Source organism: Patagioenas fasciata, chromosome 23 (assembly GCF_037038585.1).
Source record: "Patagioenas fasciata isolate bPatFas1 chromosome 23, bPatFas1.hap1, whole genome shotgun sequence".
Classification (NCBI taxonomy): domain Eukaryota; kingdom Metazoa; phylum Chordata; class Aves; order Columbiformes; family Columbidae; genus Patagioenas; species Patagioenas fasciata.
In genome coordinates, this window is record NC_092542.1 from 4,079,527 (window position 1) to 4,095,838 (window position 16,312).

At 47.9% G+C, this 16,312-nt stretch overlaps 3 protein-coding genes across 5 annotated transcripts in view; 1 reads left to right on the forward strand and 2 right to left on the reverse strand.

Annotated features, from left to right (window-relative positions):
* The window catches only part of FBXO6 (F-box protein 6), a 39,608-nt gene extending 29,465 nt beyond the window's left edge, over positions 1-10,143 (forward strand). The window contains exons 2-7 of one of the 2 annotated variants that reach the window (XM_065854965.2): positions 4,718-4,872; positions 6,704-7,018; positions 7,617-7,743; positions 8,481-8,576; positions 8,888-9,023; positions 9,622-10,143. In XM_065854965.2, coding sequence (XP_065711037.1) covers positions 6,760-7,018; positions 7,617-7,743; positions 8,481-8,576; positions 8,888-9,023; positions 9,622-9,768 — 765 coding nt within the window. In that variant the 5' untranslated portion in view covers positions 4,718-4,872; positions 6,704-6,759 and the 3' untranslated portion in view covers positions 9,769-10,143. Of the gene's footprint in view, positions 1-4,717; positions 4,873-6,541; positions 6,611-6,703; positions 7,019-7,616; positions 7,744-8,480; positions 8,577-8,887; positions 9,024-9,621 lie in introns of those variants that run through there. The other variant, XM_065854966.2, reaches the window with a different exon arrangement.
* On the reverse strand, positions 1,924-6,827 carry LOC136111088 (F-box only protein 2-like). 2 transcript variants are annotated; one of them, XM_065854967.2, is made up of 6 exons: positions 6,443-6,827; positions 4,672-4,946; positions 3,943-4,069; positions 3,752-3,847; positions 3,480-3,615; positions 1,924-3,068 (listed from the first exon to the last, which is right to left on the reverse strand). In XM_065854967.2, exons 2-6 carry the CDS (start codon positions 4,919-4,921, stop codon positions 2,934-2,936), a joined length of 744 nt encoding a protein of 247 aa, XP_065711039.2. In that variant the 5' UTR covers positions 4,922-4,946; positions 6,443-6,827; the 3' UTR covers positions 1,924-2,933. The 2 variants fall into 2 exon arrangements, with proteins under 2 accessions (XP_065711039.2, XP_071654359.1); XM_071798258.1 differs by having other exon boundaries at positions 6,365-6,448.
* An 875-nt stretch (positions 10,144-11,018) lies between the features above and the next one.
* Positions 11,019-16,296, reverse strand: MAD2L2 (mitotic arrest deficient 2 like 2). The gene is made up of 9 exons (XM_065854969.2): positions 16,211-16,296; positions 14,910-14,962; positions 14,581-14,699; positions 14,292-14,363; positions 13,352-13,452; positions 13,138-13,232; positions 12,942-13,015; positions 11,811-11,903; positions 11,019-11,521 (listed from the first exon to the last, which is right to left on the reverse strand). The coding sequence occupies exons 2-9, from the start codon at positions 14,947-14,949 to the stop codon at positions 11,480-11,482; spliced, it is 636 nt and encodes a 211-aa protein (XP_065711041.1). The 5' UTR covers positions 14,950-14,962; positions 16,211-16,296; the 3' UTR covers positions 11,019-11,479.
* Between the last annotated feature and the right edge of the window lie 16 nt (positions 16,297-16,312).

Sequence of the window (16,312 nt, forward strand, 5' to 3'; positions counted from 1 at the left end):
GCCTCTTCCCACTGGGCAGGTGGGCAGAGATGCTCTTATCTCTCATCTCCTCGCTCCTTATGCAGCAGCAGCCCTGGGCATGCACATGGAAAAGAGGGAGGTGAAGCCAGAAGGAAATGTTGTGTGGTCCATGGCAGTACCTGCTACAGTTCCATGTGCTCCCCGACGATCCATCAGTCCAGCGAGCACTCTTACGACTTTATTGTGGCCTCTCTGTCTTTCTGGGAATGCTGATTGCTCTGTGGTTAATGGGTCTGCACAGATAGCAGCTCCAGACAAGTCGCTCTAAGTGCCTGCAAGGGAGGTGAGCCAAGGGCATGTGTAATATAGCTGGGACTCCTGCCTCGCTGGGCAGCTGTTGAACTTTGCTGGCAAGGAAGGCAGCAGAGCGGCTGTGTGCGCCTGGGCAGGGTGTAGATGGGGATGCAGACAGCCCTGCCACTCTGGGTGCGATTCTTCTGAGTTGTGGGCTGGGTTAATACAAGAAGATACTCTGCAAGGAAAGGAATGTTACTGATTTGAGTAATATATGTAATAAACCAATGCCCTAGGATAGCGTTGGGTGGGTTGTGCTGCTTCCAGTGGAATTTGAAAGGCAGGCCTTGGTCTGTGTTCAAGAAAGCTTTCACTGCTGAGTGTGTCACAGTTTTGAAGACAAGTGTATTGCGAGTGTCTGCTGCCCAAGTGGCAGCTGTACTCCCCAAAAGCACGGGGTGTCACTGACGGCAGGGATAAGCTCGCTGCCTGCAGCCCGGCTGCCCTCTGCTGTCACCGCAGCTCGGCTCCTCTGCTCCCGCGCCATCTCTGCCTCCCGCGCCAATCTTGACCGTGTACCTTGCGTGTCCTGTTTGGTTTGTCTGGGTACCTCTGCTTTACACGCAGGCTGCTGTTTAAGGAGCTCAGCCCTGTCGTGCAGCTGTCTCGGTAATAGTTGTGCTTTCCAGCTTCCATGAGACTTGCCACTTTAACTCACTATAGCTGTTTGTGACCACAGTCGTATCAACTGCAGATTTGGGCTGGCAGCCTCTGCTGCAGGTGTGGCTGATGCCCTGCTGTCCTGGCCTTCTGGAGGTGCCATTCCCACCCTCTGGAAGCTGTTTGATTTAGGGGGAACCACTGTCCTAAACTACCCCCCCTTTTTACAGCTGGATAGAACAGCTGGGCTGCAAGTAGCAGGCAATTGTCAGAATTGTTTTCTCCCATTCCCAGTCTTGAATGCCTGGAGCGGGAGCAAACTCCTCCATCTGTCCACAAACCCCTCAGGTGGGTAATAATAGATGCTTCATATAGAAAAATTCAATTAGACTTGACAAGAGATGTATGCTAGTGCTTCCTTGCCAGGGCCCCATCTTGCTCTGTTCTCTTGCTCTGCAAGAGACTTGCTGTAAAAGCTATTATGAAAAAAGAAAAAAACCACCTTTTATATATAATGGCATTTATAGCCAGGACTAGCTGTGGTGGGCTTTGTAAAAAAGGAAATTACAGTTGGATCTCATACAGCTGCAGCCACCAAGATGCAATTGGCTGCCCAGGACACCAGGTGTCAGAGCAGGAAAGGTCTGCCTGGGGTGCTGCAGCTTCAGCTTAAGTATTAAAGCAGCCAGGGTAGGAGGTGTAATCATTCTGTGTTCTTGGCCAAAAGCGAGTAGTTTATACCAAACTCTCTCCCCGGTTTCATCACCCAGCTGCTTTGTTCCAGCATGGAGTATTTTGGAGGACATTCCTGCTGTGTGTTTGGTGTGCGTTTGGTGTTCAGTGGCCTGTCCCAGAGGTGGGTGCTGGGTTGGGGAACAGAGCATGTACCTTTTTCTGGGAGACTCAAGGTACAGTGATTCCTGTTTTTTGGATAGAACTGCTTGACATTACTCCACATAAGAGAAAAACCATGCTTAAGCTCAGAACACAAACAGCCAGCACACAGGGGAAGATCCACACAAAACTGTGTTATTTTATTACGTTTGCCTGGACTGTGGCCTGGCAGGGCTGTGGTTTGGGAGGCCAGTGTGCCCCAGGCAGCCAGGTGCAGTAGTGCAGAAAGCCTGATGAAGCAGAGCGTGCACAAAGTGAGCAGCTCGGATGCTCTCTCCTTCGGCTATGGGTAGTAGTAGCTACATTGCACTCATAAGGGTGCACTTTGACGCAAAGTGGCACTCAAATATGCACGTGCTGGCAGCCCAGGAAGGAAAGACAGGCAGGTGGACACAGAAATGTAAGTGCCCCTCTCTCTAGGCAAAACCAGCTCTACCAAGGGGATGCTCCTTGGAGAGGCCTGACCAGCAGGGCAGGCTGGGCTCAGGGGAGTCTGGGTGTCCAGGACAGTGGCTCAAAGCCCTGAGCGCTATCAAGAGGCACTAGTGGGGGTGTGTACAAAGTGTTGTCCTGTCAGCGAGCACACGGAGTGGAGGGAGATGTGTATGTTCTACAGACATTGTTAGTAGGCAGGAAGAACTGAGACCAAGTGGGGCTAACAACAGCTTTCTGCTGTGTTCTCAAGAGCACAAGGTCTATGCTGTTCTTTCTTCCTTTTATCTGCCCCTACTCTTTACCTTCCAGAATATATGCCCAAATTACCACTTAAAGTTAAGGAGTGCCTAAGTCTGGGAAGCGGCAGGAGGGGTGTCCAGCTCAGGCCGGGGGTAGGGTTTAGCGGCTCAGGAGAGAAGTGAGGTCTGCAGGATTTTTAAATTATCTCACTGATGGAGAACATCAGTGCAAGTGGTGAGGCTGAGTCTAACCTGTTATCTATGTGCATCCTTTGCATAGTCATCTCGAGGAAAGATGGATGGTGGCCCCTGGCATCTTGTACGCACATTCGCGAACAGAAGGGCTGTTTGTCGTACAGCCTGCAAGCAGCACCATGCAGAAACCATCCAAAGGCCATGGGATGCTCTGAGGGATGTCAGCTCCAGCATGCGGGTCCCAGTTCAGCACGGCTACGGCTCCACTGTCACGCTGCTGTTGGTAACACGTACACCATACCAGCCCTTCCAGAACAGCGTGTCCTGGCCACCGTGTTCGAAGCGGACAAAGCGGACCCCAGGCCCGTAGTCAGAAAAAGTGTGGGAGATCTTTGGGATGAGAGACAAAATGGTTGTTGGTAAGCATCAAACCACCATGAACCCGCCCTACTTTAGTGCACAGAACCTTCAACCCCACCTACCAGGCTGGGTAACAAGAGGACATTTACAGTGGGAGTTACTGGGAGCAGCTTTGATCCCACTGTTGTTCAGAGGCCATTGAACCTCTTCCCGTTGGGCATCTCCTTCAGCTTATACCTGCAGCAGTGGCTTAGCATATTTCCAAGTTTTATGTAAGGCAGCCTTCCAGAATGATACCTTTGTTCAATCACAGGTTTATGGCTCCACAGAACAGAACAGAGCCTTCTCCTCCAGGAGAACTCTCCTGCTTCTCTTTGCTTCAAAATATTCCCGATTCATGCAGGTTGGGTGTCACCTGCTGAGCCCACAGCTGTAACTCACCTCAGTCCAGCTGGCATCATTGTCCTGGGGGATGGTGATAGTCTCACTTTTGTACTCGGCCAGAACATCCTCATTCTCTGAGAGCAGCTTCACACAGAGCTCGTAGAGGCAGCCGGCATCGCTGCGCCCTGCGTACCTGCAAGGAGATCCCGGCTGCTGGCCTCACCTGTGTGCCGGGTGAGGTTTGAAGGCCCAGTGCAGGTATATGCCCTCCTTGCCCTTCCTTTTTTCTTGACTCTCTGCCTGCCTCCTGAGGCATCCTTGCTACTTACCAGTCTTTTACCACAATTTTAGGCTGTGTTGTATCCATCAGCTCTTCCCAGTAGCCCTCAGCCCTAAGGTCAATGACCTGAGCCTTTCGACACCACCTGAAACGAGATATTAATGGGTATCATCGTCTCTCCTGGGACTGTGGAAACCAAAAATGTTCCCTTCCCTGAATAAGTGAAGAAAGCAGCCTTACTCATAAGATGTAACAAAGTATTTATGGACTTCTTCACCAGGGAATTCTTTTCCGAAGTCCCCCGGGAGATCTTCAATTTTCCAGCCATCACCTCCGTTCTCTACCTCTCCCCAGTGCTGCAGGTCTTCTGCAAAGGGCATAAAAGAAACTCAGATGAGTCTTAGTTTCTGCAGACCTGGGAAATCCAATCATCTTTCACTAGAACCTTTCTCTTGCTTGTGAAAGGCACCGTGATAGCAGCGCTAACATTGTATGTAGACTATGGAGATGTTTAAGTAGAGCTCAGGCAAAAAACATTAGTCTGGCTGAACTTAATATTAACGAAGTTTAACGCTCCTCACCAAAATGGCTATGTACCTGGGGGAAAGGCTTGATCTTTCCTGCCACGGTTTGGCAAGAAGCAATTTGGAAACCCAGGTGCTGTTACTGTCACTGCACCGGACAGGGGTTCTGCAAAGGACATCTCTGTCTCTCCAGTGGGATTCTGATCCCTGCAGGGGCTTGTATAAAGTTGATGTCAAGTAGAGCCCTTTGCAAAGGCTGATTATCAAGGCCTTCATGCCCATTAAACGATTTGACTGCATGCATTAAGTGATTTGACTTGGGCAAGAATAAAATGCTGCAACCTGATGGTAACTAAAATATCTTTTTCAAAGACTGGAGATGTCCAGTTCCCAGTGACTGGTCACATCTATGATATCTCAGGCCTTGTTTATGGCTGTCTCTCACCTTCACCACAGGGGTTCTTGATGAGATTCTTCCTTTTCTTGCTCAGGAAGTAGAAATTTTGCCAGTTCTCTGCATTCTCCTGTGACTCTGCTCCGGTGAGGCCTTCCTGCTGACACTTCAGGATCCAAAGCGCAGCTCCATCGATCAGGTTCTTCCACTGGCAGCAGACCAGGCGACACGCCAGCACCAAATCCACCGCAGGTATGGAGGCCAGGATTCTGATCAGGACTGCTTCAGGGAGGGACTCCATCCTCAGGCCGGCTGGATGGAACCTTCTGAGAAAGAAGGGGGAAAATAGCGGTGACACAGGGTCCTACAGACATGGGGTGTCCTGTCCTCAGTGATGTCAAACACTGACGCATTAGAAAAAAGAGGAAATAAGCATGTTGTCTGAAAGTGTGACTTTTGGGGCATAGATTGCTTCCTAATCTCAAGGCCCAACCCCTATTAAGTTAATACCTTGAAGCACGTGAGCAGATTAATATTTTTTGATCCCAGAGAAGCCCTTAGTTAAATCCATCCCCAAAATGCAAGCAGTTGACATCTGCAGTCGTGGACAGTTTGCCAGTTTCCCCAGCTGCAATCAAGTCCTTCTAGAAATCTCTGCTGCTGCAAAAATCAGCTGCTTAGCCCTGAGTTCCTCTGCAGAGGGGGCAGCATATGGGTGTTTGTTCTGCCTGTAAGAACATCACAGATGACAGATGCTGCAAAGCAGTACCTAAATATCAGTGGTGAGCACGTTGCCAACCACACTTGCAGTAGTTCATCCTGTATCCGAAACGCCTTCCCTCAAGGGGCTGGCATTGGATCTCCTTAATCATGAGCCTGTATAAAACATAGATCTGAGCATAACTGAAAATAACTCAGTTGATATTCTCTATTATTCCTTTTTCTATGGCCTGAGCAATTAAGTCAGAAGTGTGTGCTTTAGCTTCATGTGCTAATTCTGCACTCTGACTCCCAACAGCTCTCTGCTGCCCTGAGGTCTGGGGCGAGGAGCTGCAGGAATAGAGAAACATGAGTGTGCAGGTTCAGAGCCCCGTGACACCAGCGCAGGACACACTGTGACACCGCATTTATTTCAGCTGAGTCCTGATGCTGGGAAGCTGCTGAGACTGCAGCAAACTGCACAGACCCAGCCAGACTCCCCAGGAGTGAGTCAATAAGCCCCAGAGAGCACTGGGAACAACGCAGGTGAAATGTCCTGGCATGGTACTTGATGGCAGCACCAAATCTGGCAGGGGAGGGATGAAATAGGGAGTTACTAAAGTAGTGGCATCCTAAATCCAGATGTTCCAGGTGCAGAGCTATCCTGTGTCCTCTATCTGCACTGCAGGAGCCAACTGTCATTTAAAACTCTTTGGCTTTTATGGAGGTAGCATTGGGTATTCTCCTTTTTTTTTTATTATTTTTTTCTTTTTTCCATTTCCAACCCTCAACCACCGTCCTGAAGGGTAAGATGGGGTAGTGATCTGGGTCTTTTAATGCAAAGAGAGATGATGCGGGTTTCCCCTCCCGCAGGAACTGCACACGCCCGGCCCGCTGTCTGCCTGGCAACGGAGCACGGCTGGTCCCCTTGCTCGGCAGGGATCCCCACGCACCCGGGGCTGGGGTGCAAGACCCGGCTGCCTTCCCTGTCCCCCCGGGGTACCCCGTCCCCCGCAGCGCACCCTGCCGCCCTCTCCGCCCTCACCCTCTCCTCTCTGCGCCTTCCCCCGGTGACACCCGCGGGGTCGCAGCGCGTTGTCCCCCCCGGTCCGAGCGCTCCTACCTCCGGCGCTGCTGGGCAGGTGGCCGCGGCTCCGGGGCGGGCCAGGGCTGGGCCGGGCCGCCCTGATAAAGGACCGTGTGGGCGGGCGGGGAGGCCGCGGGTCCGCCCCGAGCTCCGCCCGCTGCGGAAGAGCCGCGGCCGCCTCACATCCGTGTCCGGGGAGCGCAGGTGGGGCCGGGCCGGCGGGGGGAGCGGCTCGACGGGGCCGTGACCCGCGGGCGGGCGTTAGTAACTGCTAAGAACTCTGCTTATCTCCACAAGCTCCGCGCTGCCGGTGCCCGGGGATTTTCCATCGCGTAATCCATCGTGGGTCGGTAATGACAACCATTTGCGACCTCCCCGAGGATGTGCTGGTGGAGCTGCTGTCGCTGCTCCCCGCCCGGGAGCTGCTCCGCTCCTGCAGGCTGGTCTGCTCGCAGTGGCGGGACGTGGTGGACCTGACCACCCTGTGGAAACGCAAGTGCCAGCGGGAGGGGTTTTACGCGCAGAACTTGGACAGGAGCGTCACTGACTGGAAGATCTTCTACATGCTCTCCAACTTGAAGAGAAACTTGATCAAAAACCCCTCTGCTCAAGGTTTGTTTGATCGTCTATAGTAGGCAGCTAAGAGTTTCCCAACAATTGGAATGAGTCAGTGCGCTTCCTGCGCTGCTCACGTACTGCTGGTGTCACGGGACTGTCCAGCTGCTGCTGGGTCAGATCCACAAGTAAAAAGCTGTAATAAAACTGTCATGGGTAGATAAAATGGTGATAAATACAGAAGTGTGGTTGTGACCAGAAAAACCTCTGGAGTCACTAAGGCCTCAGCACTGCAGACAGTGGCAGATGATTTGCACAGCAAGTACAATGTGGTAACGAAACTATCAGGTGTTGGGATTAACCATTTGGGAAGCTTGGGAATGTTTGTTGTCAAAGACTTAATATGACTACAGTAATTCTACTTTATTACTGATTGTGAGCATCTGATTGGTCAGAAAGTTGCCACCTGTTGCCCTGGCTGCCAATAGCCACATTAAAAGTAATGGCAATGTAAAGAGGAAAAAATACAGTGTATCTGAAAACTCATCAAAGAAGGTTCTTAGTATTGTTCTGTAGCTGATTCTTTAACAAAAGCAGAGACACTGCTGGAAGCTGAACTGAGGTCCTAACACTCATCTCCAATATCTGTTTTTAGACAACTTTCGGCACTGGAAACTTGATAAAAATGAAGGAGATAAATGGAAGATTGAAGTTCTGCCTGGACCTCATGGAACAGGGATGCCGGACCCCAAAGTAGAGAAGTACTTTGTCACTTCATATGGGTAAGAACTGGACTCCAGTAATCTGGAGCTGGGGGACCTGCGTCCTCCTGTCTGTCTGCAAAAGCACCACGGGTAGAAGGCTCGAGGCAGGTCACTGAACCTTAGCCTGTGTGAGGAAAAGGAAGGAGTGTAATTAACCTTTTATACTAGTTAGTCTAAAGAAACAGGAGTGTCACTAAGACAAGCAATCGCAGTATGTGCTAAACTTCTCTGTCCCTATCACGACAGAGACCTGTTACCCTGTAACATTTTTATAGTTGTGAATAATCCACACGGGATCTCTGCTTCTCTTCTACTAAAGGTGGTGGGCAAAGGTTACGGTTTGGCGAGCTAATCAGATACTTACCTGACAAGGTCAAAGCTTGGTAACCTCTAAGAGTGGCAGGTGTGTTTGTCCTGCTAACAGCGCGCAATAAAGCTGTCAACAGAATATTAGCTGCTTTTACACCCAATAAGCAGTGGTTTCCCGTTACTACAAGTGCAGGGACTTCTCTTAATCCAGCTTATAGGTAACTATTCCTTTTATCTGGGAGTGAAGCTAATCACTTCCTTGTCTAGTTCTGGCTATGGGAAAAGACATGGGAAAACTATGCGAAAAGCCTTAGCCATGTCAGCCTTGAGGGCACTCAAGGACTGGGTGGGCTTTTGGTTAAAGTAAATTTGTCAGGGAAAGCGTGGCTGTTGAGAGGGAAGAGATGTGTTTTGTGAAATTGTGAATGTCTCTATTGCTGCTGCAGGCCATGCTTCAAGTCTCAACTCATTACCCTGCAGAAAGAAGGATATTGGAATCAGTTGATGGATGAGAAACGGCCTGAAATTGTAGTCAAGGACTGGTAAGTGTGTGCACTGAATCTAGAATGTCTGGCATTGGCCTAGAGATAAGCTAGGCCTCTGAAGCTTTTCATGCTATCAAATTAGTTCTTTATCTTTTGGGAGTTGTAGCTCCTGAGTAAAGCATAAGCTAAATTTATTCAATGGGCTGTGAGAAGCCAGATAGCTGGAAGTTTTAGAACTTCTTCGTAGCTATGGGGACAACATTCCTTTTCCTCTGCAGACGGGCACCTCCCTGGAGGCTGTTTTTTGAACACTTAAGAGAACTGAATGCTGTATCTACAACCCTGCTCGATTCCTCCCACCTCTCTAGGTACGCTGCCAGATTTGACTGTGGGTGTCGCTACGAACTCACCGTGCGGCTGCTTTCTGAAGACTACATTGTGCTTCAGGAGTTCCACCCCAAGCCAGTGGTTATCGAGCAGTGGAGCGATGCGACGTGGAGAGAGGTAAGCAGGAGCTTTACATCAGTATTGTCATGATCAAATCTTGCAAGTCTTACCTGGCCAAAAGTCCCCTGTGGACCTACTTTCTCTGCTCTTCAGCCTTCTCTACTCAAGACAAAAGTCCTTGCTGTTGTCAATGCTGAAGAAGCAATAGCACCATGAACGAGCAAGGTTCTCTTCAATTGTTTCTGGTTTTCACTTAAGCTTTTGTCTAAATAACTTAGTTATAAGAGCACAGTTCTTGTTTTTATTGGATCAAAAAGCTTTAAAATTACTGCATGGATGTCACTTAAAGTATTACAGACATTACTTTCCTTAAACTACTAAATATGTTTAACTGGTTTGACTGGCAGTAGATTCCCCATTATGTTGTTGCTTACATGACAAACATACCTAAGAATCAAGCTTAATGTAACATTTGTTGTGGAGAGGATTTTAGGGCAAAAGGCTGAATAAGAGACTTTTTTATCATTCCTCAAAAAGGGATATGATGCACTTCCAATTAGAGATATATTAGAATGATCTTTTTCTGAGACCAAGATGCACATACTGTAGTTGTCCTAGCTTCTAGGTCAGTGCTGGTTTTCTCCTTTCTCTCCAGATTTCTTACACCTTCCAGAATTACCCAGCTGGAGTTCGGCACATCTGGTTTCAGCACGGAGGCCAAGACACCCAATTCTGGGCAGGGTGGTACGGGATCCGAGTGACAAACAGCAGCATCACCATTGGGCCCCTGACAATGTTATGAAGGCACGATCTAAGTGTTTGCTTTTACCTCAGGACTGTAACCAGGTGGTCTCAGGTGCAATTATTTGTTTGTACTCTCTTCTGGGTGAGTGTCCCAACTTTGTCTTGCACAGCTAATTCTTAATCACAGCAGAACTTCTGCAAGCCCAGCCCCTTGGAAGGACTTTTGTCTTCATCTTTCATCCTCTTGTACCGTGGACGTCACTGCAATTACTAGAGCCCTCCCACAGGAGGAAGACTGGGACAGTTCAGTATGACATCTGTCTTTTCTAGTTAATATGGCATTGTGCTACAGCCAAAAAGTAGGTCTTGAATAGATTAGAAAGGCTTTCTTGTTTGTTTATGGAATAATCTGAAATTAAACATTTTAGCCTTATTATAGCTGTCCTCAAGGGCTCTGCTACAAAGAGGTTTGTTTTGTATGATATTGTCCTGTTTCAGTTTATGTAGAAAAACATGTATCTTTCACATCAGATCTTTCATAGCTTAAGGAAACTATCAACCCTTTTTCTTAAGTGCTCTGTCACTGGTACTTAATTCCTTACTGTTTCTATAAGTGTATATTATCAAAATGGTGCATACCTTTCCTGTCCAAATACAGCCCATCATTGTTTGAATAAAGAGCAAGAGAAAGAGGAGATAAGGAATCCCCTCAGGTGGCTGCCTTACAGCATAAGTGCCTTTTGATTGTGCTGGGCTTTTTCCCTACTACCTTTGTACGACCAAAGTACTCAGTTTGTACTGAATGGTCTAACCCTTCATGTTAAAGCACTGTACAACCTCGATCTATACTATTCTTGCACTTTTTCCTTGGAGGAAGCAGGGAAGTACTATACTGGCTGTCTTATCAAATTGTCTGACTAACAAGCTCAGCTCATGTACTACAAACCATGTCTTCTACTCCTGTATGCACAGAGCCAATACTAAGGCCTTCTTTGCTTTCCTTTGACAAGTGCAGAGTTAACAGTTTCCCTTGTCTGTTCTGTTAGGAGCAGGACATTTGCCAAGTGTCCTTGCTGGACGGACAAATTCCACGTTGCTAATGCTACTTGTTGGGAGAATGCTCTCCCACAGAAAGGGGAGACCAAGGTTGTAGCCTGTCATGGGAACTGACAGATCCTGCATATGTTCCAGAAAAGGTATGGAATTGTAGTAGAAGCTCCACATAAAATACAGAGCTCCACGCAAAATAGAAATACTTCCTCACTTAAGGGAGGAGGCTGGTTTGGACAGAACTCAGCCTAGTTCAACTGGAGTAAAACTTCATATTTATTAAAGATTACTTGGGACAGTCACAGTGTACAGACACTACATAAGGCCTCGCTCACCTTTAGTACGAGTCCGTTGCTCTAGCGGAGCATATACCAGACTGCTGTATATCGCTACCAGTGTGCAATGGAGATGCCCTGTTGAGAGCTGGATTTGTACAAAGCTGACTGCATCCTGCAGCTGGCTGTATCCTGCCCCCAGAGACTCGCTGTAACAAAACCTGTACTCACTCTTGCACACGAGTGTACATGGGAAGAGGCTCTGGCTCCACATTCCAAGTCAGTTCTATATACAGTGGTAAGAGCACTTGAAATAAAGAGGCAGCAGCTGCTCTACATTCACCCAGAAGGCCAGCTGAAGAGACGCTTATCAAGGTATGGTTTGTGAGATATCTTATTCCACTGGAAGATCAGATGAGGCTTGAAGGCAAGGAAGATTTAAAATCAGGTGCTTTTGTGGGCTCGCTCTTCTACATACAGCTGCATCTGGAGGAGAGAAACAAGCATCAGTTCCATGCAAGTAGGAGAATGGGAAAAAAGTCTGCAACAGGCTAAAGAGGAAGAATTTGTACCTTCCCCCATAAACAGGTTTCTTGTTTTATCATGAGTTGTGCCCTGTTTTGATTCCTGGCACAGATATCCACTAGGCTAAGGTACTGCTCAGCAGTATTACAATTGTTACCCTATAGAAAACAGCAGAGCTGGCAGCAGCGTAGACAACACTTAGAACTACAAGCAGTTTTGGCCACATCTTGGTCCAGAATGCTCTGCTCACCTTTAAGATATCCGATGTCATAGTTTTCAGGGGAATAAGCCGGGGGTCATGCATGTGCACGTCTTGTTCATCGGCGAGGATCCAGGGGAAATCCTGGGGGCAGGAACAAAAGGTGCTTTATTTGTAGAGAGGCTGGTGGGCTCTGCAAGGTGAGCTCTTTCTCAGCACTAGGTCAGCATTAAGTAAATGAGAGACCTAGTGGCTGAGGGAAGAAACAGGTAAGTCAAACCTTTCAAAACAGCAAAACTTAACGCATGCATGCTTCGTCCCAAGGCTCGGCCTAACTATCTTCAGTTACAGCATCAAACTATGTTAACCAAGTTTACTTGTTCCAAAGGTGATGTGTCACTTCTTTAAAAGATGTACTCTTAGCTGTTCCCAGCTAGCATGTTCTCTGCATTACACCAGCATCTAATTGCAACTCCAAAATACTCAGGGCATGGATTTGTCATGCCTTGAAAATTTAAAGGTTGGCCTACAATACTACCAGTTTCTGTTACTAAGCAGTGCACAGTAGACTTTCATTTTGAAACAATTTTATACCTCCCTCGCTTGCAGTTATTTGCCTTAAGACACCCAAAATAACTTGGCTCAGGGAAAAAAGTTTCCCTGTACTTAAGCAAGCATTCTTAAAAAAAAAAGACAAACTTGCTTTAAAAAAGTGACAGACACACACTTTCCTGCAAGATAAAATGTATTTGTGCACTCAAACTCCACTAGTTACTTGCATCTTAGTCTTCCTTGCTATTTATAATCATCCATCCACACATAGTGGATGTGGGATAAGGGTTGTTTGTTTTGTTACTTAAATTCAAGCACCCATTTTGTATGTCAGAGCACTTTTAAAGTGACTGAGCAGGCACCATGCAGTAAGCATTGTTACAATCTAATTCCACCATTGAAGCAGCTATTGTCTGTAACTGTGGCTGGTGTATGGTGAATGTGCTCAGTCACCTTACCAGTGTAAACCATTTAAATGCATTTAAAGCAAAGTTGTGAAGTGCATCACGTGAAGCTAACATATATGTGCAGAATAACTAGTGGCTTTAACTTTAGAGATGCCAAAACTCTGTACTTCCTAGTCTTTGTGGGCTGCTCACACACAGTCATGTGGCTGAAGATCTCACTCACCTTTATCACCTGGATCTTTTCCATATTCCGTGTAGCAGCCTCCCGTGTATGAACCAGAACTGTGAAGGTGCAACCTGCAAGAGAAATGGCAGGCTGCAGATCAGGGGACAACTAACAGAGGATCAGACACTGCCTAGTGTTGTCTCAAGTCAAGCAATCCCATGCTATGAGGCTGTACAGACATGTTTGTGCTTACCTGGGGGATTGTTGTCAAGCACAGCATCGCACACGCTGATCTTCAGGATGAACGCACGCAGCAACTGCTCCACGTGGGACAGCAGGGACTCTGAACTGGTGAGGAGACAGCAGTTACTGTTGTGCAGCAAATACTGGGGCCTGGAGCTGCTTCCAGAACACCTCTGCAGAGGCAGGTGTCAGGTGCTGTCAGGAAGGACTAACAGAAGCTTTACCTAATGGAAAGAAGAGGCGGTTGGGTGATCTCAAAGACGAATCTCTCCACAGGGTGGTGCTCTTTATCCAGGATTACAACTACAACCTTCTCCACATCATTCTGTAAGGACAAAGACAGAAAAATCCCTTCATTAAAACAGGCTGTCTCTGCCCCTGCTGTGCTTCACCTACTTCTGACAAAGTGGCAGTATGCTTATTTGTTGTGGCTCACAGCACTGGCAGTTACCCAAAGCTTGAGCACTGTCAGATTATTATTACTGATCAGAAAAAAAAAAGCTTTTGCAAAGCCATTTCTTGCTAAATGTTAAGCTGACGGCTTATTGCTGAGGCCTATGGAAATGAAGTGCGCTAAACAGTACATCTGTCTAGACGCTATTTTGGAACAAAGGAGAAAATGTACAGCCATCTTGTTGCATCACTTGGGAATGGACAATGATGAGGAAGTTAAGATATGCTTAGACTGGCCAAATACAGCAGCTTTGTACTACTGCAATATAAAACTGATCAGTTTCCATTCTTTAAATGTGCATTAGCTTGTCTGCAAAGAGCAGAGAATGCAAAATCTGCCAGCATCCTACAACCTGAAATGTTTCAGATGGTCATACCTTTCTCTCGCAAAACACAGAGTTCAAAGCTACCTTTGCTTGCTGGTTTCCAGCAAAGCATTCCAACTATTCTGCCAGGTAGGTGTTTAACATTTTGCTTTTGAATACATTTAAGTTAATGTGTAGCATGAGAACTGAAAATATATAGCTCTATATCCTCATGTGCATGTATTAGATACAACTAAATGCCAATGATCAGCAGTGAGGCTGGGCCTTAACTGCAAGGAAAGGTTATGGATGTTATTTTTGTTACCAACTTTAGCTAGTATATTGTGTATTCGTAAATAAATTTTGCAATGAAGACAGTGTTTATGTTCACTTCCTATGATCTTACCTTCTCGAGCAGTGGCTTTACACAGTGCAGCGTGTCCTGGATGTACTGGTTCAGCTCCGGATGGCAGGACATCTGTGCAAATACAGTGAACAGTCAGAGCCACAGTCTGATGTGAACCAGGATAACACTAAATGGGAAGATCTGAACAGAAGCACTAGTGTGTTACAAGGCACTTGATTTCTCTTCAAAGATGAGTTTGTCTGGAAGTGATTTAGATTGTTCTGGTGAGTGCTGACTGACTCCTGCTATTTTGCTTGTTTGTGTGGCTGTCAGCAGAAAAATCTCCTACCTGGACAGGTACATTGTATTTTTTCCTCTTCTGAAAAATCCCAATAGGGTAAACTTCTCTGACGTATAAGATAAGGTGAACAGCCACTTCCAAGAATTCTGAAAGAACATCTGCAACAACTGAAAAACAAATGTAAAGGACGCTGAAGTAGGGATGGGGGGAAGCATGCAGAGCAATATCATATGTTTTCTAAATGTTTTCTAAAGTACTCTTCCTTGCATAAATTTCAGCTGCTTCCCATGGCAGCAGGAAGTTTAGGGGTAGAGAAACCTTCCAACAACAATACCACGAGCTCAAGTCCCAACAAGAAGCCTTGCAAGTGTATTTACCTTGCCCAAAGTTAAGGTCCTGCCGTGTGAGAGTGGTCATCTTTTCCCAGAACCTGGAAGTAATCACAAAAAAAAGATTATTTATCCTCTGGCTCCTGTGTTATTAACACAGTCAGTTCCTGGAGACATCCACTCCCATAGTGCCACTGAGCTCAGATCCAACAAACTTTCTTTGTGTTTAGCTGACACCCATATAAACGCTGCCAGACAAATCCACTGAGCTCACACTGTGTCAGGTTTAAGCACTCTCCACAACCAACACCACATCATCAGAACTCACCAGCAGTGCAAAAACCAAAGACAGCATCTTTGCTGCATCCTGCCTCACACCCTAGACTGACCCTGGAATATTAGTGATCCAGCTAGAATAAACAGAATTAAGATACTTCAGCATTTCACTGACACCCCAGCTGCAGTGACTCTCAAATTGGTACAAAAGATCTGTAGCATAAAAAACCAACCAAACAAAAAGTCTGTGTTTTTAGGGGTTTAGGTTCACATTCTCACCTAAATGCCCCCCTTTCTTAAAGTGGTGCCCCAGTGAAACAAGAGCATCCTTAGAGATCCATCTTTAAACACAGTCACCTGAGAACCACACATTTCATAGTCCCTCAGCTTAAGGTTTTGGAGCTGCTGACTGAAGTAATGCTGCAGTTAATGGCCTTTCATTTATACATTTTAATTTGCTGTCTTATTTGTACACAGTTTCCAAAGTCATTCCACTTTCCCAGGATAAGGAAGCACGGAGGGATGGTTGGGGGAAAAGGAAACCCCATGCTTTCTTCAGGACGCTTTTTGGAAGCCAGCAAAGCCTTAGTGAAGAAATTTCAGACGAAAAGGGCAGCAAAGAAGGCAGGGACATTATGTAACTTATAATCCACCATCACCAAAGTGCCCATATCTACCACACGGCCTTCTGGGCTAGCCCAGAACAACCAGCACAGGCCTCCTGCCCCAGCTTGAGCTGCGCCCTGCGGCTTCAGAGGGAACGGGGAGTCCCAAACCCGGCACCGTTTCCGTAACGACTGGACAGACAGAACGACAGACCGCGGCTTTCGGGACAGGGACGGGCACTGCACGGAGCCCCGGTCCCGCCGCCCCTCAGCAGACAAGCATTGCCCGTATTCCGGCATTCCCGCCGCACTGCCGAGCCGCCGCTACCGGGCGATCACACCGCTCCTGACCCCGCCGCACCGCCCGCCATTCCCCCCGCGCCAGCCCCGGCTCCCGTCCGCCCGCGATCCCCCGGGGACACCCCGGTGAGCGGCCCCGCCCCGCGGGTCCCGCTGTCCCTCACTCACCCGCCGCTCCGCTCGGTCACCGTCACCGCCGCTCACGCGCGGCGCCCAGCGCGGGAGCCGGGCGGCGGCGCGGGCGTGTGACGTCAGAGCGGCGGGCGGCCC

Coding starts and splice junctions, on each gene's coding strand:
- LOC136111088 (XM_065854967.2), bottom strand. CDS start 4,921: ATGGAGTCCCTCCCTGAAGCAGTCCTGATCAGAATCCTGGCCTCCATA. Junction 4,070..4,671: donor CAAGAACCCCTGTGGTGAAG/GTGAGAGACAGC, acceptor TGCCCTTTGCAG/AAGACCTGCAGCACTGGGGA. Junction 3,616..3,751: donor AAAATTGTGGTAAAAGACTG/GTAAGTAGCAAG, acceptor ATCTCCTTGCAG/GTACGCAGGGCGCAGCGATG.
- MAD2L2 (XM_065854969.2), bottom strand. CDS start 14,949: ATGACCACTCTCACACGGCAGGACCTTAACTTTGGGCAAG. Junction 13,453..14,291: donor TAAAGCCACTGCTCGAGAAG/GTAAGATCATAG, acceptor TTGTCCTTACAG/AATGATGTGGAGAAGGTTGT. Junction 11,522..11,810: donor TGACATCGGATATCTTAAAG/GTGAGCAGAGCA, acceptor TCTCTCCTCCAG/ATGCAGCTGTATGTAGAAGA.